The sequence below is a fragment of the Hakea prostrata genome, chromosome 3 (assembly GCF_041222555.1).
Source record: "Hakea prostrata isolate BN-2017 chromosome 3, UWA_Hpros_2, whole genome shotgun sequence".
Classification (NCBI taxonomy): Eukaryota; Viridiplantae; Streptophyta; class Magnoliopsida; order Proteales; family Proteaceae; genus Hakea; species Hakea prostrata.
This window is the reverse complement of record NC_142602.1, coordinates 8305660-8328807: the sequence shown is the minus strand read 5'-3', so window position 1 is coordinate 8328807 and position 23148 is coordinate 8305660. Positions and strand designations below refer to the sequence as shown.

General features: G+C 37.2%; 1 protein-coding gene across 3 annotated transcripts in view; it reads right to left on the bottom strand.

The window, feature by feature from the left end:
- Positions 1-23148, bottom strand: part of LOC149020590 (Protein kinase superfamily protein) — a 31017-nt gene that overhangs the window by 2585 nt on the left and 5284 nt on the right. For all 3 annotated transcript variants that reach the window (XM_089148773.1, XM_089148772.1, XM_089148774.1), the window contains 16 exons: positions 22441-22695; positions 21806-21930; positions 21605-21649; positions 21425-21506; positions 21277-21345; positions 21030-21200; positions 20847-20912; positions 11190-11258; positions 10923-11063; positions 8252-8325; positions 7719-7985; positions 5845-5933; positions 5628-5698; positions 4514-4642; positions 4384-4426; positions 4235-4281 (listed from right to left, as the gene is read on the bottom strand). In XM_089148773.1, the coding sequence (XP_089004899.1) occupies positions 4235-4281; positions 4384-4426; positions 4514-4642; positions 5628-5698; positions 5845-5933; positions 7719-7985; positions 8252-8325; positions 10923-11063; positions 11190-11258; positions 20847-20912; positions 21030-21200; positions 21277-21345; positions 21425-21506; positions 21605-21649; positions 21806-21930; positions 22441-22695 (1743 nt within the window). The remainder of the gene's footprint in view (positions 1-4234; positions 4282-4383; positions 4427-4513; positions 4643-5627; positions 5699-5844; positions 5934-7718; positions 7986-8251; positions 8326-10922; positions 11064-11189; positions 11259-20846; positions 20913-21029; positions 21201-21276; positions 21346-21424; positions 21507-21604; positions 21650-21805; positions 21931-22440; positions 22696-23148) is intronic.

The window sequence follows — 23148 nt, the reverse complement described above, 5'->3', positions numbered from 1 at the left end:
AGTCTGATTCTCAGCCTCTGATCATATAATGATGACGTGGAACAATCCATGCCTTTGGCAGCAGCCAGCAGCGGCTGCTGCAAATAAAAATCCCCCCATGTCATGGTGCCCTACAGAGCCAACTGTAAGTGTGGGCCTGCACAAGTGTTCGAATCAAGGAACGGAAACTCATTTCAACTAGCCATCTTGACAAAGGAGAGATTCTCGAAATCTCAAGATCAAAGAGATGGTGCCTTCTTGCTTCATTTTTTTTATTGTTCTTTTGGGCATCTGATTGAAGTTGCAATGGTCAAATAGACATTGTTGGTGAAACCTTAAGAAAGCTTGTTCTAACATTAATAAACATACTTAAGCTTTCTAATTGTTGGACGAGGAGAAAAAGGGGGTGGGGCACAATTTAGTGTCCTGAAATTGCACCCTTGTTTGGCAATTAACGTTCAACTCTTTGCTGAAAAAAATGCAACATATATATACATAGTCTGAAAATTTGAATAATATGATACATAATAGACAAGTAAATAAGGCACTACAATGACAAGAAGTCTTGTCCCAACTAAATCGGGATGGCTACATGGATCCTTGCCTTCCAATCAGCTCTATTTGAGGCCATGCTAGATATAAGACCTAAGCTATGTTTCTCACCACTTCTTAGTTATGCCCCTAGTTCTAATTCCTTCAATCTAGATTAAATTGTTTCCCCGTACAAGGGTATTTAATTTGTTGAATGAGACCATGCTACCTTCACCGATTTTCTCATAGCTTATCATTTATCAAAGATACTCACATACCAGCTCTAATATGATAATTCCTTTTATCTTCTTAGTTTTGCCACTCATCCATCTTAGCATCCACATTTCTGCTACATTGAGTTTATCTATATGATGTTTTTTAACAGCCCGACACCCTGCACCATATATCATAGCAATATCATAAAACGGTCATATAAAATTCTTCTTTGAGCTTTACAGAAATATGTCGATCATACAAGACCCAAACATGTCTCCACTTCATCCATCTTATTTTAATTCTTTGGGAAACATCATCCTTTATATCACATTTTTTAATTATGACTGAACCAAGGTAGGTACCTAAAACAATCACTTTGCAGAATCTCCTTCTCATCAAGTTTCACCACCTCATCATCCATTTGATCACAACCACAGTTATACACTAGATATTCCGTCTTCATTCTACTTAATTTAATCTCTTTTGATTCCAAAAGTTGTTTTCCATGAGTCTAATTTGGTATTAATCCTTACTTGTATCCCATCTACCAAAACAATATTATCAACAATACACATACACCAAAGAACCACCTCTTGAATGTTTAAATTAGGCACTAATACAAGTAAAATACAAATTATAGACTTGGAAGTTTCTACTACAAAATACAAAATCATGTCCTTCAATAACTAAGCCATTATTATATACTATCAAACTTTGAAGTACGAGTACCAACAAAGTACCAATGGTTGAATAGAAAGTTAAGAACCCTACTACCCTAGTCTTCCATGTCCCATTCCAAGAGTTGAATACGTAAAAAGCTTAAAGAAAAAGCAAAATCAACACTTTTGTAGTGTCATTGTGAAAGTGTAAGAATGAGCAAAAATGAGGCCAAAAAATTGAAGAAAAATGAGTTTTCACTTTCCCAAAATAAGCTTGAAGCCATTTTCTGTCAACATTTCAAACAGCCTGGCTCAAGTTATAGCTTCTTTTATTTATTAACTTCTTCAGGAAAGCATGTGACCCAAAAAGTGAAATCTTGAGATTTCGACCGAAATATGACATTTTCAAATCTAGTAAGCTATCTTGTCTCAACCAGGTAGAGATTGTGGATCTTGACAAGAACTTGAAGGGGTGGGGTTATGGTGGATCATAAAGCAATAAACATTGTTGTTTCCCTCAACAGCTTGAGTTTTTTAGAGTAGGAGGTTTTAGACCTAAAGAAAAATAAAGCCCTCAAATCTTTCCCTAAACAGCTCAAGTTTTGGATGGATGGTTTCAAAACCTAAAAAGTAAGAGCAATTTACATTTACACCCCCTATGTTTGCAAACAATCACGTTTACATCCCCTGAAATTCATTCTATTACAAACATCCCCTTGTGCCTAACACCATTAGACATAAAAAGACATATTTGGTGAATCACAATGTAAGTTTAAAATAAATAAAGAAAAACAAAATATAAATAAAAGTCTATCAATTTTTAGGGTGAATCACTTTTTTAAGAGTCTTTTAGGGAAGTACTTTGAAAGAAAGAAATCCGGTAAATGATAGGAGACTGTCGGTGGTTTTCTTTCCTTTTTTTAATTTTTTTTAGGGTTTGAAATAAAGAAGGGTAATATTGGGAATTTGGAAACCACAATACATGCTGACTCATCGCTTAACCCTGTTATTCTACAAGTACGGGTACAGTTGTTATACTACTCAAAATGTAAGGGGTGCAAGTGTAATTGAATAAATTTCAAGTGGGTGTAAACATACTGTTTGCAAACACTTAATTTGCTCAGAAAGAAAATAAAGCCCCCAAATGATACAAAACTGTGGAAACCAATATTCTGATATGTCTTCTTTACCTAATCTCATTTAAAAACACATCCTGCAAATAGATGCATCTAGCATGGTCATGAGTTAGGCTAAATTTAAACAAACAACAATCAGGAAACCTACAGAAACCAAAATCAGTGAACTACAAAACTATCAATATTAGCAGAAACTAAACATGATTAGAGCTTGCAAACCAAAGATTCGATAGGGCTGAAACTCGAGCATATTTTAGAGGTCCTAAAAGGTCTGGGGTTAAGGAAATCAAAACAAGAAGATGGTTTGATTGGGAGATACAAACATGTAAAGAAAATAACAACACTATAGTGTGGGTTACTTAGTTGCCATATGTAAAAGCTTTTAGAAACATTTTCTACCAAAAAAATTAGAAATTTATTAAGGGTTAAGGATGGTTGGACAGCCCTTGTACAAATTCTTTGCACCATCCTCTGATGATAAACAGTGGATCCATACTAACATTTCTCTCTCCTGCTGACCATGCAGGTCCCAAGTAGGCACCATATGGATTATACCATTTTCCAATACCTCATTGGTTGTCGTATACAATTTCCTACTTACACTGCCCTTCTAGGATTTGCTCACCCTTTACTAAGATAAAAGAGTTAGTTGCTATTACTTTCAAGGACTAAAAGCCTATTACAAGAACACACATGGTTTGAGATCTCCCTGAGTATCTCGCTTTTTTAAGAAGGGGAGACGAGATAAAAGGCAAGATTCCCACATCTCGCTCAAGATCTTGTCTATCTCGCCATATCTCTCTCCACGTCTTGCCATATCTCACTAGAACTCTCATTTTTCCCCCATTTTTTATAGATTTCAGCTGGAGTTTCACTTGCAACTACTCTTAGCTCATATACAACACCAAAGGAAGATCAATCATTATATGCTTGTCTTATTAACTTATGACTTATATAGAACTTCTAATGGTTGTATAATTTTATTATTCTATTCTCAAGAGTCGAGATTGTGATATTCATATAGATGGAATTTTGATGACACTTAAGTTATTTGATGTATTTGATACATTTGATTTTTCATTTATAAACCTTAAAGATTCTATATTACATGTTGTATAACCTTGCATTCTCCGATCCTGCAAGCTGCAACATTTTGATTTCACACTTAGGGTCGACTTAGAACTCATACCTAGGGTTGTTTTCTCACAAATCCAAGGCCACCAATGTGTTCAAAAGCCTAAATCTGGCTTACTATCAAGTTTGAGTCCAACTTGGACCCTAAAACCCATTGAGATGGGCCATCAAGTTTACCAAAAAAAAAGACCATATCTTGACTGAGATCTCGTCAATTCAGTCGAGATCTCAGCTTTTGGAAGGGGTGAGAACTCGCTCAAGAGCAAGATCTTGAGCCATGAGAACATAAAAACTAAAACAAACAGTCACTAGGAAAGATTTTAGTAACTCCACATGTGGCAGCAACATGGGCACATAATCAGGCAAAATAGAAATTCCTAAGGGTGCAGATTGATGGCTGCATATGGACATGACAGTCACAATCTATAGTGGACTGTTTAAAACTTATTAATGGGGCCGATTAGAAGCCTGATTGGACTAGCCCTTTTGGTTCTTTCCCTTCCTATGCTGGCCTTGTACTTCACATGTTGCAATGTATTCAATTAATAATGAGTTCTCAAGCAAGGAAACGAAGTATACCTGTAGGAGCTCAGTATTGTTGGCACCAGAAGACTCTGCTTGATGGCCTGTGTTGAATATTACAAGAACACAAAGAAATATAACGGAAACAAGATGAAGAAAGATGGAGATGGTTTTTGGAAGAAAAAAAACGCAGAAAAGAGAATTACCAGATGATTGTTCCACATATTTCATTAATTTAACAATTTGTTCCTGAAAATATCAACCAGAAATCACAATAAACAACTGCAGGAACAAACTGACTATAGAAATAAAAGAGTTGCTGAGCAAACTGCTAACCTTCTGCTTAGCAGTCTGCTGCAAAATAAATTGCAATGCTGGAACAACTGAAGCTGCTGAAACATTAGGTATTGCCGGACTACTTGAAACCCCAGAGACTGGGTTAACAGAGCAGTTTGTACAAGCATTCTGAATGAAAAGGGGGGAAAAGTGCATGTGGTTACAAAGGAATTGCCTATAAAATAAAATTTATCATGAAGAATCTGCCCCATCTGCTGGGAGATCCAGAGCAACCAAATAAAGTTGTTAAACATTATACCAGAGGGGTTTTAAGCTTTAATATATTCAGTTATGACAACAGTTCGGTAATAGATACGAATGTAAATTAACTGGGCCACATGGTAATAGTATGTTTTCTAAAATCCAATGTAATAAGACGTGTACGGACTGATACAATACTTGTTTTAAATAAGTACAACAGCAAAAATACGGGTTTATCCCAGTAAACATCAACCTGTTTTAGAATTTAGACCATATGGCTGCATGCAGGTTGATCCTGACCCAACTACTGGGATGCCATTTATGCACTGGTTGCCATTAAACAGATCCCTGATCAACCGGATAAACACGTACTGAATTTCTCCACTGTATTCTTAGACATTATAAATCTCCAGTATTTACTTCTTAACATTTCCCGGAGCAACTTTACCAGATAGTAAAAATGAAACAATTCATTTGGCTTGAGCTTGTAGATTGCATCGTGACTCCACGTCCACAATAGTAACAGAACCTCTAAAAGGTAATATGTACACTCAATGTCGACAACAGTAATAGAACATCTAAGGTGACAAGGAAAATATATAGGGATTTTGACTAGACCCCACCATCATCATCACACATCAATACTTCTACCACTATTACTATCAATATAATAGACTCTACAGCATCAGAAGATTCATGACAACCACAATGCTGAAATTCATAACAAATAAATATTTTACATGAAGCAAATATTTATACACCATGGAGTTTTTTTTTTTTTTTTTTTTTGGGGGGGGGGGGGGGTCCATGCAAGACCAATCTAGAGAGGACAACCATGCACGAAAATTGCCACTTTTATGAAGCCCCACAGATATGCATTCTCATATTTGATAGAGCAGTCTAGTTAGTATACCTTGGGACTGAGATCCCCTGAGGTTACTTTAAAGCGACCCTTGCGTTGAATTACTGCTCCTGATGTATCATCTGATGAGTGTAACAGTTTAAGAAATACAATATACTTGTTACAATTTACAATTTTTGTTTTATGAAAGATCTATTGTCAACAAGAAAACAATAAGATAAGATTTGAAAATCACTTTCTGATAAATGAATGACATCTTATGCCATACCAAATGGAATGTTATCCGTGTCTCTCTTTTGACGATATAATTGACCACTACAGTTCCTCTCAGTTTGAGATTTCAGATGTCCGTTGTCCCTTCAAGATATTTGAATGGCCCAAGTTAGAATGTATACCCATGCACTATAAGTTTTTTGTCTGAATAGAAAGCAACAGTCAACTCAATGAAGCACAAACTATCAGACTCCCTTGCGGGTCATTAAAAAAAAAAAGCAATAAAGCTTCATGGAAGAAATATGAAGTATTAGTGATACATGGTTCCAACTGTAGAAACAATAAGATGTACAAGACCTTCACATCTAAAGGGGCAAAATTTGTCAATTAAGGTTCGGGGCAAGTCAGAAAGCTCCTATTTATTCAGCATCAGGAAGTTGTAGAAACGTCCGTTCAGTACCAGGTTCTCCAAAGTGAGTTTATCATAAGAATAGAATCTACATTTGGTTATAATAAAAGATATATACATGGTAACAGTTATGTTGGATTTATGTGTTCATCTAATCCATTTGGGAATTCATTCTGTAATTAAACTTTTCAGTCATTGGTTTAATTTATGTACACACATTATGGAATTGTTTTGAGGGAAGTAGTCAATAGTTTATACTTAAATTAGTAGTCATACTTAGGATTTGGGTTGGGCAGCGCTTACGATATGTTTGGCACATTGGATACACCTAGTCAAGGGGGACAAAGTACGAACTCAATTACTCTTGTGTGTATTGACGAAGAATCTTATTGTCTCTATTTGCTCAACTACTGCAAATTGTGTCACCTTACTCTATACTTGAAGGAACACGTGTCACCGTGACATAGACATTTATCCCTTGGTTTATCAACAACCAGATGTCAAAATGAACCTAGGCCGATATTCAGGGAATAAATAGAAGTCTCGTGATTAAAGTGCCACTTACCACAGTGTCCGCAAACTGGCGTGGGAGACATTGATATTCAAATTTAATAGCAAACAGAATCATAAAACTAGCACGATTATTCTAGTTTAGGTTGATTTAGTTATTGATCCCATGGGGAAAAAAGAAATTTCCTTCCCTGGGGTCAATCATGGGTTCCATGGGTAAACAATTTTTTATTTCATGTCCTAGCAATACCATGGAACAAGTTATTCAAATTTCGATGGGAGGTTTTATGATGCATGATAATATAATTTTTATCACAAGCTGCTATAGTTTCTCTTCATAAGATATAAAATACGACAAAATCCACGATATGAATATCATGCACCTACCTTCAAATGTACATGCTTATTTATTGGCATTATCTGAAATACTCCATAGTTTTGCAAGTACAAAATCAATTTGGGTTGATACAAAACATATTAATTTGGCAGCTTAATCCCTACTCCGAAATCTTTAGGTCTTTATGGTCAACTCAAAAGAGCTCAACCATGTTTATCTTGATCGACAACAACAAAGAATAACACAATACCACATTTAACTCATCAGCTATATCAAGCAATTGAGAGAACTAATAATGACCAGTACATAGAGACTACATGACGATCACAGGGAGGCACTCAAATATGACCAAATGAAGTGGTGGACTGGTGGGCGAATTGGATTATGGATAAGAACTCCATCACTAGCTAAGACAAAAGGTGCCAGACTTCATCAATCAGTTAGAATCAGCAAACTTCCTTAATACAAGTAAAAAATGATTACTGATTCAAATTTAATTTCTATCTATTGCATTTCCAACAGTTGAAAAGCTACACTAGAAGGCTAAAGCAAGAGATCGTCTTCAACATTTTTCAACATGTCAACAATGAATAGCAACACTAAAAAATAAGTAATATGAGCACAGAAAACAACCACATTAATGCAAAGTGGATCTTCAAATTATCAATATTACCTGTCACCATCTTCACTAACTTTTTTACTAGGAGAAAGAACATTGTCTGCTGGGATCGAGCCACTGAAGACTTTCTGGCGTCCAGAAATCATAGATTTTGGTAAAGAGCTACTTTTTTCCAGGTACTCACCATCATTCTTCTTGTTCACTGACCCTGACACTGAAAATGACTGCACTCGGAACTGTTGATCAGAATTGGAGGGGATAGAATCTTTCCAACTTGGGCCGCTTGTGTTAATCTCATCTTCATGAACATCAAAACAACCTCTGCATTAAGGTAAATGGATGGATGAAGTCTGATGAACATTATGAATAGCCAGCATGAGACTGACATAGTAAATCCTATTATCCTATCCATCTGCATGGCTTGAGCCACTCTCAGATATAGACCTTATAAAAATACACAAAGAAAAAGAAAATACCACATCAATTTAAATAAGTTCCCCCATTAAATTACTTGTGAGAGGCTTCTATAAAATGTTAAACCTTGATAAATTGAAGTTTATGACATGCAAATAGAAAGATAGACATACTTAAGTGCTTGAATAGGACGGATAGGAAATGAAGCAAGTGATTCTTCCACATCCTGAAGATCATTGAGCTCATCCTGGAAGAGACAAAAAGCGAAACATTACCATCATCTGGGAGTTGTGGGAAACTTGCACTGGTAACGCAGGAGAAGAATTCAAAGACTAGATCAGATGGCATCCATAGGCTCCTGTTAGTTACTGTCCATCTTATGTAATCAGAGGCAGAACTGTAATTTTGTTCTGATGGTTGTATGGGGGTCTTTAAACCATTTTTCCATACCATGGTTCAAAGTAAATATGTATTTGAAGAAGTCCAGACCATAGTTGGTTAAAAGTTAATGTGTAAACATTTTTTACCATTCAATACACAAATTTGTAAGTAATGGCTGGACCAGTCAAAATACACATACTTGTAAAGTTGTAAGTAATGGCTTTAATCAAACAGCAAAAGAATAGTCTGCTGCAATGTCTGTATTAGACACATTCACCTTTTTTGTTGAATGACCGATGGTTGGACCAGTCAAAATGCCTCATTTCAATACCCTTCCCTTCCACACCACCCCCAACTCCCTAACCCCTCATTTCATCCCTTCCAAACCTCCATTCTCTCCTTAGTTCACATCAACCCCACTCCCTGACCTGTCTTCAACCAACCCCTAATTTTAACCATAAATGCAGGTTAAAATAAAAAATGCAGTATATTATTTTTCAGCTGCTATTCTTCATATCTGGGTACTGGGATCAGATACACTCTTCTTTCCTTCTACTATTACATTCCAATTTATTTCCCTTGGAGTCTTCTAGATTGGACCAACTAGCTGTAGGCGGTTTCTACCCAAATCAGCTAGTTTAACCAGATATTCCTGATTCTGGAAAATCAGAGCTTTGGCAGGATTTTCGGATGTTGGGTCCGCTGGGACGAGAAATCAACAATAACCTGCAGGCAGATTAGGCCCATTAATTAGGGAAAATGTTGAGCCTTTGACTCCCTATACAAACAGGCTGGCATAGCCAAATATTCTCGATCCAAAAGGACTGGATTTTGCAGATGTTGGGAGGACTGAAACTAGAAATTTAAAAATTGAGGCTGAATTGCATTCAGGTCTTCAGGTCAGATGAACTGTCTGACCTCCTAAAAATGAAATTGTATAGATACTGAAAGGACACGGGATGTGGGTGAAAACAAGTACACAGGGCGTTGATCAACCCAGTTGTTGATTTGGTTATTAAATCTCAGTCTTTGAACACATTTCTCTAAATCAACTGACTCATGCAGTTATCATTTTTATCTTTAATTCATCCTCTTCAACTCCCATCACAAACTGAGTCCCCACTCCACCTGAAACTTCTCTCCCTTCTCATTATGTTCTTTACCTAACCCGCAACCACCCTCTGCCCCCACTCCTCCTTGGTTTTCTTCTGGTCTTCATTGTGGTGGTATGACAGTTTACTTTGTTTCTAAGTGATTTTTAGTGCCACTGATCAGACGTGGGCATCAAGCTCCACAAAAAGTTGGCTTGAGTTCTCCTTGGTCACAACCACTGGAGTTCCATTCCTTGTTCCCTTAGCCCATCAAGCACAAAATTTCAATCTTGGAGCCATATTCAACCAGTGATTGATTAGGAACACAGAAAATGAATCACTAACCCAAACCAAGAAATGGAACCCTAAAATGTTCAAATGCCCCATAGTTGTTAAAAACACAAAAACTACGAAACCCTTTTTGAGATTACAATACATAAACCCTCCTAGTCAGAAGTCTTGAAAATCTATGAAAACTCACTTTGCATTCCAAATCAAAAGGAGCAAGGAAACCATAAAGAACAATTAAAAGGTTCTTTTTTTCCAGTCAAAGCTAGAGGTCCTTGAGTACATATAACATCCATAGCGTAGGACAATAACTATAGTTATGAGGCCTGTTCTAAACCATGTGATTGTATTCAATAAATCAAAATGAAACACAACCATCCTTTTCAAGGAAATAAGGGTTTGGTCTAAAATCTAAATCAAACATTGAGAAGAACTTGTGATTCTTCACTTTGTGATTTTCAGCTCTGTAACCAGTTCTCACCAATGAAGTCATAAAGAAAGGTTAACACTGACTGCCAGAGACGGAGTGGGAAGAGATGCAATGGTGCCAATAAAAATGATCGAAGTGCCAAAGAAGTGAACCTTCACTGCAAGTGAATGGAATGACAGTGAAGAAGGATTCTCACCAGTCATCAGGTAAAAAGTTCATTCAACAACTGTGATTTGCCTTAGTTGCATGGCACCTAGGTTACAGAAACTATGTTCAATAGTTTTTACACCTCCCGACAATGACTGAAGCTACAATAATAAGAAACCTGCCCAATGTCCCACTCTAATAAATCCACATATGGTACAGGGTTTTGTTTGGGCAGCACTTGGGCTGGGCAACAGAAAACTTGGGGGTTTTTGGGGGGTGAGTAAAAATTCTTTTTGGGTGAACAAGCACTCTTGAGGTTGGTGAGAGCTTGTGCTCAATGTACCATCATAGTCCTCAGGCTGCAGTGAGGCCAAACCACCAGCATCCCCAATGATAAACCTCTTTGGGACTAGGAGTTCAGAACCCCAAGTAGACACACAACCCAAAATTTGGAACCAGACAAGTAAAGAAAATGTGAAAGCCTACACTGAACTTTAATAGTAATACCTCCTGAATATGTGTAGCATTAGAACGGCTAGAAGTTTCAGGGGATGGCTTTTCTGCCACTGAACTGGCATCATAGAATCCATAATTTTGTCTATTGCTCACATCTGGCTGCTCTGTACTAGAAATGCCATCATCCTGAATCTGCAGATAAAGCAGCAAGTGAAACAGTAAAAACATAAAAAGCCTTCTGCATCAAGGGAACCAATCTTAATCCAGTAGTCATAGGTGGAATTGTTTAACATCTAAATAGGAAATACACCTACTTACAAGAGCAGCTTGACTTCTCAAATCATCCAGATTAAAATTCCATGCACTAATTCCTCGTATGTACTCTTGCTGCAAGATGAAAAGAGCATCAGCCAAGAGTGTACAATATATGGATTAGTGGGAAACACCCCAAAGGCATGCCTTACATAATGGAAAGAAGTAATAAGTCAAAATGGTAAAAAGTTGAAAGGAATTGTTTATGGATAAAAATGCGTGTTTCACACTCATTGAGATAGCCTACACATTGAGTTGCTGTGATGATATGTGACCCAAAAATTTTCATGTGGCAAATGCAGATAGTAAGCAACCCTATTCAGTGTCAATTTAATCCATCAACAGTCCATGGGCCCTTGAATAAACACACTAGTGCAAGTCCTGCTTTTGCAACCTACAAGGTAAGAGTGGTTAATTGGAAACCATCCTACTGTTTGGTTTCTGTTTTTCCTTTTTTGTGAAGGAAAAAAGCAATTTCAACACTCTTTCTCTCAGGTTATTTTACTTCCATCTCCAAGAACTAGTTGACACCATGGAAGAAAATTCGACCGAAATGCCTGCAAATATCCAAATCGAAACGAAATGTAGTAGTAGGCACAAAATGTATCCACATTGTTTCGTATCGACCGAAATTTCGGTTGATACAAGTCGATATTTCGGCCCGATACCATATTGGGCCGAAACGACACTTCCACAGGTTATAAAATACCCAAAATCGAGTCATTTTCAACATTTTGACGTTGTTTCGACATTTCAAGCGATATCGCCCTGGAGATTTCGACCTCCTTTTGAAGATTTTGCTGATTTCTCTTGCTTTCATCCCATTCTACACCTAATTTCTAGTATTTCATTTCCTTCAAACACTTGATTTGCTCCTCCATTTGTGCATTTTCTCAAATCTTGCAAGGTGAGTAACCAACTTCCTCATTTTTTTTTTTTTTGTTTCATTTGTGCCTTAAATCATGTTAGATTGCTTCCAAATTTATATATGTTTACTTTAGAGTGTTGATGTATGAATTTGTAGTGTCAAAATTATTTTTTATTCTTCCTACTATTTTTTTATTTTTCTGTTATTAAAAATTATTTACTAAATTATGTATATTGCTAAAAATGTATATGTATAGTACATGTATAAGCTTCAAATGAGTGTATGTGAGAGTTGAGACACCATATTGCTGTGATGGTGTTGAATTCATTTTTTTTCTGTTAATTATGTAATTTTACTGTATTTAATATATATTTAAATAATTTTAAAAAATATTTAAATATTAAGAAAACCAATTAATTTCTATTTTTAATTTTAAAATAGCAGAGTATTAGTGGAAGCATGTATGCAATTTTTGGAGCATGTTGTGGATATTTTTAAGACAGTTTGTGTGTATTTTATATATTTTAAAATTATTTATATATTAAAAAAATACTTATATAGTTATACATATATTTTTTTATATTTAAAAATAGGAGGTTATTATTAGAAGCATGTATGTCATTTTTGGAGCATATTGTGGAGCTTTTCAAGATACTTAGTGTGTGTTTCTTGTATCAGGTACTCTATTTTAAAGACGTCAAACATAGCTTGGGATCATGGGAGGCCACTGACAGCTGATAGGAGGAAGAGCGAGTGTAATTACTGCAAGAAACAAATAGGAGGAGGTGGGGCCACTAGATTGAAGGTGCATCTAGCTGGTGGCAACAGGGATGTAACAGGGTGCCCAAAGGTGCTCTAGAGGGTCAAGAGGGCAATGGCCTCATATATTAGTGGTGGAAAGCAAAAGAGGAAAGAGAAGAGAACACAGAGGGATGAGTTCGAGGATGCCTGCTTAGATGACCTTCCAGATCCTGAGGGTTATGGTAGGGATGAGCCAAGAGACAGTGACCCTAATCCAGAGGCCGATCAGCTAAGGAGGGCGATGATGATGAGTAGGGAGCAACAGAGGATTGATGACATGAGGAGGCAACAGAGAGGTCTGGGTTGTGGGTCCTCTAGAGAGCCAGTAGGTATGGGAGGCACAGGTGGCTCCCAAGTCCCTATGAGGAGGTCTCAGAGTGTGAGGCAGGAGGCTCCTATCCCACGGGCCCCTACAAAGAGTCGAGCTTCCTCAGCACATCCTACAGAACCGGATCTTGAGATTCTTCGCAATGATCCGGCCCTATTTGCGAGGCCTGAGCATAAACAGAGAAAGTTGAAGCACTTATGGGGGAGTGGGGGAGTGTGAAGGAGAAAGTGGGGATGGCTTTCTCCAAATGGGCGCATTACCATAGTGTTCCAGCACACATACAGCCCGGGGCCCTACTACGAGAGATATGATTGAGCGAGATAGGCGAGGCTGGGAGTGGTGTACAGGGCCCCACTCCATATGAGATATATAATGTGTATTTGCCTAAGCATAAAGAGGACATAAATGAGTACATTAAGGGATTAAAGCCCATGTGGAATCATTATGGAGTGACCCTGATGGCTGATGGTTGGACTGGTCCCACCAGACAGTCCATCATCAATTTCATGTTGAATTGTGATGGGAGGACAGTGTTCCTCAAGTCGGTAGATGCATCCGGTGAGAAGAAGGATGCAAAATACATTTACAAATTACTAAAGCAAGTGGTGAAGGAGGTTGGAGTGGAAAATGTAGTTCAAATTGTGACTGATAATGGCTCCAACTACAAGAAAGCTGGGTTGAAGATGTAGGAGAACTCCAGGTATCTAAAGTCTAAACATATAGTATTAATTTTCATTTGTAAATACATATATTTACATTACACATATACATGTACACTTTATAACTTTGTATTGATGGCTTGATGCCTTGATGGATGGACAGATATAGGCTCTTTTGGACTCCTTGTGCTGCTCACTGCATTGACTTAATGTTGAAGGAGATTGGAAAGGTCAAGCTTGTGAAGAATACCGAGGACCAAGCTCGACATGTTAGCACCTTCATATATAACCACACCTATGCATTAAGGATGATGAGGGACAAGTGTCAGGGTGAGTTAGTGAGGCCAGGCAAAACCAGATTTGCTACTAATTGGATAGCACTGCAGAGCTTTGAGAGTAGGAAGATTGGCCTTAGGAGTATGTTTGCATCAGAGGAGTGGTTTAACTGGGAGGGTTCTTCATCAGTGGGAGGAAGGAGAGCTCAGTTGACTATCCTTGATGAGACTTCCTGGCACAATGTGAGGATAGTGGTGAAGATGCTTGAGCCTGTGGTGAATGTGTTGAGGATGGTAGATCAGCAAAGAAAACCTACTCTACCACACATATTTGCTGCAGTAGATAAGATGAAGCAGCAAGTTGCTCAGGTCCACCCACGCGGCAACAAGAAAGTCCTTCAAATCATCAACAGTAGATGAGAGTCTATGTTGCAGCATCCACTGCATAAGGCTGGTGAGTTGTTAAGTCTAGTATTTAATTTAATTTTCATTATGTTATCACACTATTAAGCATTAACTATTCCCTTTTATAACATACTTTTTCTTACACATCCTACTATTTAAATCCCAAGTACCATTACAAGGACAATCTTGGGATGAGGCAAGATTTGATGGATGTTGTCCAAACTGTAGTGGAGAAGTTCGAACCGGATACAGCTAAACAAGCAGTCATCCTTATGGAGGTGAGATAGTGATTTGAATCATTTGATATTCACAATTCGTAGTTTTACACTAAGTCATTAACCTAGTAACTAATTATTGTTTTTTCTCTTTATATATTAGATAAAGGCTTTTAGGGATGCCACTGGGAGCTTCGGTCGTGCTATGGCCGTATCGGGACGGGAAACCGCCCCTGCGGGTAAGTTCATTCATTTATTTCATTATACATTTAATTATTATATTCTATCTTTAATTTAGTTATTTAAGTATTAAAATGACTTGGAGTTTATGTTTGTTGCAGCTGAGTGGTGGTTGCAATTTGGACGTGATTCACACAACTTGAGTAGGATTGCAAGCAAAGTCCTCTCCCAAACATGTTCTGCCACTGGTTGTGAGCGAAATTGGAGCACCTTTAGCCTCATTCACTCGAAGAGACGCAACCAATTGGGTGTGAAGCGTCTAAAGGACCTTGTTTACCTACACTATAATATGAGACTAAGAGAGGATCATATTAGACAGGGGATGGATAGAGAGAGCACCAATATCGAGTTGGCCGACATATTTGAGATGGATGATGATGATAACCCAATAGTTGACTAGATTAGGGATAGTGAAGATGGATTGTTGGATGAGGAGGGAGGTCTTCCCAATAGTCAGCTTGCAGAGGAGATGGGGGCTGATGTAGGGGACTTCATGGCCCAGGAGGGGAGGCCACATGCAGAGCCCGCCCGTCCCTTCGTGCCACACCCTAGTGCATCCACCCAGAGTGAGGATTTGATTTTCTGGTCCGACACTGAGGATGAGGTGACTCAGGCATATGGGTCCTACCGTCCATCCGATTCTGAGAGCTTGGTGGGATCTATGAGATCGATGAGCATTGATGATGCTAGAGACTCCTCCACCTCCAGAGGATCCGGATGGCATAGGCCTACAGAGTCCTCATATGATACTGCTATGGAGAGTATTGGTTCTACCGAGTCGACTTATGGTTATGGTCCTTATGGACCATATGGTGTCCCTCCTAGCTATCAGATTCAGGGTCAAGGCCAGTCAGCCACGACTGGAGCCTTATGGTTATGGAGCGGCCTATGGAGCTTATGGTGTCCCTCCCAATGTCGATTATCGGAGTCAGCCACTGGGACCTTATCAGTATCCTTATCCTTCTCCTGAGAGCCAAGGGCAGGGTGCTCTTTCATTTGTTGAGCAGATCTTCCACACTATTACACAGCCACAAGGCCCACCACCACCAGTTCCTTTGGAGATTCACAACTTCCCACCGTTAGGGAATCTTATGCATGTGGATGAGGCCACATACAGAGGTGCAGTTCTTGACTATGTCCAAAACTATATGGGGCGGGGGCAAACATCATGGGAGTTATATTGTCATTTGTATGGGGTGCAGACGGAAGAGGGAGACCTTGAGGCTTGAATAGAATAGACTTGTAAGTAATAACATTCCAGCTTCTTCTCTGATTCATGTACTATATACTTGGAATGTTGGATGTTACATTTTCAGTAGTTTTTTAGTAAACTAGTAGTTTTATAGTGTTTATTATGCTTGAAATAGCTAGTATGCAAAAATCCAAATCAATTTGAGTGCATTTGAGGCTCGAAATTGAGTTTTCAAGAATCAGGAAAAAAGTATCCAGTTTCGGTCGAAATGTTCATATCGATCGAAATTTTTACCTTGGTTGACACACAGTTCAAGGTTCTCCAGCATCCAGTTGGAGGACAACATAAAAACCCCCACTTTCTTGAAGATGATTTTGAGACTTTTCGCATTCTAAGATATTTAAGGGAATTTCTGGTAAAAAGTAATCAAGAAACCTTAATGAAATTTGTTCAACACATTTTTATTCATATTGAATGAACTAAAGCACGGGAATATATTTATTAAGGCAGCAGAGTGCCCAGCTTGGTGACAAGGAGCCTGGATGCCTAGGTGTTGCCATGACAACATGATAATTATAAGCCATAGGCAGACTTAGAATGACCTTACAAAATGTGGTGAGGAAAGACATGCATAGCCTACATCTTGTATCAAGTATGACTAAGAATATACCTGATCGAAGGGCAAGGATCCATATATCCAACCAGAGTTAGTGGAATATGGATGAGTTGTTCAACTCTCCCTTTGATATAAGACATAAAATTAACTAGGGATGTAACCTTTGAGATAAGGCACTAATTATTTGAGACTAATCTAACTAAATGTCCATTTCAATTTGATTCAAAAGTTTCAGACTTTGACGTAAAGGAAATACATTTAACCATCGGGTGGATTTCTAATGGATTCTTGCGCTGGAGATAGGTTCTAATAGCCAGGGTTTAAGGAAAACGAAAATAGAAAGAAAACAAAATCTCAGGTTCAAGAAAAATTACATTGAACTCAAAAGTTTAGAAGATTAGATAAATAATAATTACAGTTTGGGATAATTCAACTTACTTTTGTTTAAGATCCCGTTGGATGAGATTATATATACTTGTGATCAAAAACAAGAAAAAGAGAAGATAAGAAATAGCATGAGGCCAATGGAGGGTTAGTGGAATGGTTGAGAACTTCACTTCTCAGCGGAGAGGTTGTGAGTTCAACCCTTGCTGGCGGCATATCCCCCATTTTCCCTTTGTACAACCCAAAAAAAAAAAGAAAAGGAAATTGCATGAGGGAGAGAGAGGGGGGATGCTAAGTCATCGTACTTCACCGAAGCAATAAACAAAAGTCAAAATTCAATTCAACAATTCCTAGCTCAACTTAGCAATTACATTTACACTTATAGCCACATTGGTTGACACACTATCAAACTCAAACTAGGACTCGGAATTAGAAACCGACCCCAAAGTAGAATCCTATGCTGAAAAGGAAAGGCCTAACCCAATCCTTAACCTATTAAGTAACCTGGATTGACTAGGAAATTTGAATAATAACGGAGATATCTAAATAGGACTCCTAAGTCCTAACCATATTAATGAAATTAATCCCGCTTTTCTATTTTCTACCCATATTTTAGGCCCATCAAATTGGCCAATTACAAAGTAAACCCAAGGGATTAAAGGCTTAATACATACATGACCAAATCCTAGACTATTTGATGCAGTACAACCAGATGTTACTGTTCACGCAACAATAGCATGAACAGTAACTTAGATGATAATTTTATATTTGGTGGGCCACAAGTCCAGCTTGCATGGAAATAGATTCAAATTTGGTGGGCCCAAACTCCAGCTTGCAAGGAGATAAAATAGGAACTGTTTTTGTGGGAGTTCTAGAAATAATTTAGAATTTTGTTATTTATTATTGGGATAATCATGTAATCAAAGTTTTTTATTTGGGTAGGATATCTAGGATAAGTTTTAGTTAGTTTTAAATTGGGATAATTACTATTGACCCCCTGTACTTTGATTTTATTACTACTGTATCCCCTGTACTTTTCAAAATTACTAATCCAACCTTCAACTTTGTCTATAATTACTATTGCCCCCCTACCGTTAAGTTTCGTTAGTTAACTGATGATGTGGCATCTTTATATTTTCTTAAAAACCCCAAAATACCCTTATACTTATCTCTTTACTTATTTACCTTTTTGTCAAGTTACAGTAGTACCCTTAATCAATTGTGAAAAAAAAAACTATAATCCATTTTATTCTAAAGAAAATAATAATAATAATAATAATAATAATTAAAAAAAAAAACCACCACCAAATAAAGAAAGAATGATTGAATAAAACTCAAATAGAAACCAAAGAGGAAGGAAAATCGAATTCAACTCAAATTGGAAACTGAATATCACCTAACCTTTTTTTTTAAATAAATGAAGTTTAGTGAGGATGGGAAACCAAATTGGATTTGGATTTGGATTTTGTTCATTTTTTTAATTCAAAATAAATGAAGTTTGGTGAAGGTGGGAAACCAAATCGTATTTGGATTTTGCTAATTTCTTTAATTCAAAATAGATGAAGTTTTGTGAAGGTGGGAAACCAAATCGGATTTGGATTTTGCCCATTCCATTAATTCAAAATAAATGAAGTTTAGGGTAAAATTGACATTTAATCTGGTTTTATAAATGGGGTAGCAACGTCTTTTGATTTCTTAATTTTAATGAAGGGCAAATTAGACATTACATATTCAAAATTAACGGCAACTTAACACCGTTATAAGGAAGGAGGGCAACAGTAATTTCGTAAAAAACAGGGTTTTATTAGTAATAAAAGCAAACTACAGGGGGGCAACAGTAATTATCCCTTTTAAATTCCTAAGAGTCCTAGTAGGATCAGTCTTTTGTTAGTTTTAAATTACCAAGAGTCCTATTATAGTTGTTTTCGTATCAAGTATGTTTGTTTTGTTATTTAAACACTTGTAATCAGCTTATTGAGGATGGAATAGAAAAAAATGAATTGAAGCTTGAGCTTTGTGCGTTTGCAGCCCCCCCTCCTTCTTCTCCTCTTCTCTTCTTCTTCTTATGAGTTTTCTTCTCCCTCTTCCCCTTCTTCAAGACGAATTCTTTTAAGATTTCCCTTCTTCCCCCTATCTTCTTTATCCTTCTTTCTTCTCTATTCTGTCCCCCATTACTATTTCTAAGGAAGGAACCCAATTTGGTTATCATTATGCATTAATGAATTATAATTTTAGTTAGTTGCTATTTTGCATCAGATTCTATAATCACCAGTTTCTAAGGTATTAACTTTTTTTTTCAGTTTTAGAAAGTTTTTTATTTACTATAAAGCTTTAGCCAAGCTATAAATAAGGCCTTCCTTCTGGAAGGGAAAAAATTCTAGTTATTATATTTGTCTTCATTATTGTATTGATCTTGGTCACAATCAATCTCGCGCTGGTTTTTCTGGTTCAAGAACAACATTTTTATATCAAGAAGTGTTCCAAGTAAATAAGTTGACATAATTAAAGATAAGTATGACGGTGTGGTAATTAGTGCAAAAATTGGGGCCAAGGAAGTGAATTTCTAATTACAATGAAATTACATCAAGGATCAAAGGATCTAAGATAAGTAGAATGAAGACACAGTATATGGCACATAACTCGGGTACACTAGGATGGACAATGAGATGGTAAAAATGTATGAGATGAAGATTCTGGAAAATGATTAGTTACATATCTGGGCTCAACCAAACAAAGGAGACAGAGAGGATTATGTTTCAAATAAAATTAAAACAGGACAAATGAAGAAGAGAGGTGCATGCAGAGTGTTGTGATCGCCGTCTTGTTTCAAACTTGATAGGAAATTTTTATTGGATATTCATACAACTGGCGGTAATGTATGTCGTGGAATGTTAAGCAGTTAAATAGTACAACATAAATAAATCCAGAATAGAATAAATAATGATATTGAAATTGTGAGTGGCAGAACAAGGATATAAAATAAATAGTGACCATTTTCATGGAGGTTTTCAGATGCTTTAGTATGGAGAAGTGACTTGATTCAGATTCAATGAACCACAAGACCAAGGGAGACCCAAAATGACCTTACAAGAAGTGGTGAGGAAAAGACATGCAAAGATTAGGCACTATACCAAGTAAGACCTCAAAAAGAGCTGATTGGAAGGTGAGGATCCATGCAGCCAACCCATTAAGTTGGGATAAGTTTAGAGATTTTCTTTTGTTTGGAGAGCTGGACGTCTTATTTTTCAGTACCTTCCATTTGTCATTTGGAAGAGAACATGACGTATTGGCGCCCATATACACAGAGGTCATGAAAAATCTGAAACCCTCCAGCCTAACCAATGACAATCATAGAGTACACATGGCCTCGACCAGTAGTCAAGGGACTTTCTTGGGTCCAAAGCAAAGCAAGCCTTGTTGATATTCTTCACGAGCTTATGTTGATTTACGTTTACTGTTTTGTTTTGATGAGCCTATGCTACATTTATTTTATGTTGGTTTTCTCATGTTAAGTCATTGTCAGCATGATATATCATATTGCATTGGAACGGCTTCTATGCTATATGTTGTGCATAAATATTGTTGCATATAAAATTCTCATTTCTTATCAATTTGCATCAAGCCACCAAGTAACTTATTTGACAACCATGCATGTGGAAAAAGAGAAGATTGGATTTCACCTGGGACAAGTGTTCTTTATTTCCATTCAAGACCTTGTTCTCTGCCAAAATATCAGCCTCTTTTGCCTGCATACACAGTTGATTTAACCATAGCAAACTCAATAACCTATTGTTCTAAAAATCATGTAAACTAACAACACAAAGATGTTCTTATCAGTCAGACATAATAATCAGAGTGAGCACCTTCAGCATTCTAAAACGTTCACCCAGTGGGGCAAGGCCATCAAGAATGGTCCGTGCAAGATACTCATTTGGACGTGCATGTTTAAAGAAAGAATGCTTCAAAAGCTTCTCTGAACTGGGACGCTTCTTTGGATCCTTCACTAAGCAAGCAGCGACCAGCTCTTTGAAAGACTACAAAGAAGAAGCATTTTCAAAATAATACTCAAAAGCAGGTATTTTCTTTGAGGAAGCCAATTAATTTCCAAACCTTTGAGAATCGCTTGTCTCTTTCATAGTCAAGGCCTGGTGGTGCATTCTGTAATGTCATCAGCAAAACCTGCCAGAAGAAAGGGTCAATTGAATTGGACTACTTTCCAAATAAACACTTATAAACTAAGGGACTATCCAAGGTTCACCTTCATTGGTGGATACTTTGAAAACGGGGCATGACCATGAGCAAGTTCAAGGGCCGTTATTCCAAATGACCAAATATCCGCTCTGCTTATGTTAAGCTAATCTTAGAAGTAATTACATACGACAAGTTTGTTATATCAACCAAATAAAAAGATATAGGAATAGACAGGTAACCCACTCACTTAAAGTCATATCCATGCAATTGCTGCATTACCTCAGGAGCCATCCTGGAGAAGATATTTACCAGGAAAAAAGAAAAGGTAAGTCAACAGTTAAAAAAATTAATTTGAATAAAACTGCATCAACCAAGATATCAACAGGAACTCAATAAAGCAGAAAACTTGGGGGAGAGGAGGAGCAGATGGACATAAAAATGTAGGCACCAGCATGGAGTTCCAACAAAGGTGTTCCTTGAGCGTTGTCTATCCCCAGTATCAAACATGCAAGCTGATACTCCAAAGTCTGCCAACTTGACAGCACCCTTAGAATCAAGTAATATATTTCCAGCCTGCAAAGGTATAGATAGAAAGATTTGACAAAGAAAGAGGTTAGAATGCATCTTTAAATAGAAGAGAAAAGAAAAAGAATTTTGGATCACCAAAACATGGTAACTACATGTGCAGTTAAAAATTCCTAAAATTTCAGTTTTAGTTAAATATCACCTAATAAACATGTCATAACGTTTGACATCTCAAATAAGAAAAACGCATTTAGCTTCATACCAAACAGCAAATTGTGTGTTGGAACAGCATATGAATTATGGAGAGGGTCATAAGCATACAGTCTTAACCAAACTTCATGAAGAGGCTGTCAGGACAGACAGTCCTTCATGACCAATATCTATAAATAACTACGATGCTTGCTTTCGGACAGATGGTACATTTCTCTCATGAAACCTCAGTCTTTCCAAACAGACTTGGACTTTATTGGGGCAAGCAACACACAGATAATTACTTGCAAGTTTTAAGATGACAAACCGTGGAAACCAATATATCATAATAAGAACAAGATGTAATACCTTAACATCTCTATGAATGTGCCCATGGGCGTGGAGATAAACAAGAGCTTTTAAAACTTCACGTAACAGTGTAGCAATAACAGGCTCCTCAAAACCCTCAGGATAAGCAGATTTCATTATATGAAGACATGATCCCCCAGACATGTATGGCATCACAACCCAAAGGTTGGGGCCATTAGGAAAAGAACAATGTGCTCTTAATACATTTGGATGATCAATCAAGATCATGGTCTGTACCTCTCGACGAACACCATCCTGTATGAATTAAAAAGAAGGAAAGCACACATCCATCAATAGTAAGTCAACATTCTTTCCCATGCTTCCACGGATAGTAAAATGAAAAAATGTGCCAGAATAAAAAATCTCAAATTCAGATAAGTTAAATGCTCTTTCAGCAAACTTAAAGAAGTAAACATCTGACCTCATCTACAGAACAAGGCAAGCGACTCCAAGAAATTAAATTTAGAAAAGGGAACACTTCAACATAAAATATTATGTGCAGTAGATATTTGCATTAAATTTATGTTTTAAATGTCTTTTCTTGTAATTTAGTGATTGTCATTTACATGCAATTTTCTATTAAAAGGTGGTACCCAATATAAAAGGCTCCTCCAGCTGCAGCCTGTGAGATCCAAGGAAGATCATAATGCCCACAGCCTTATCCCTGCTTTCAGCTGAATGAGCTGATGACTCAATGATTGCTTCTAG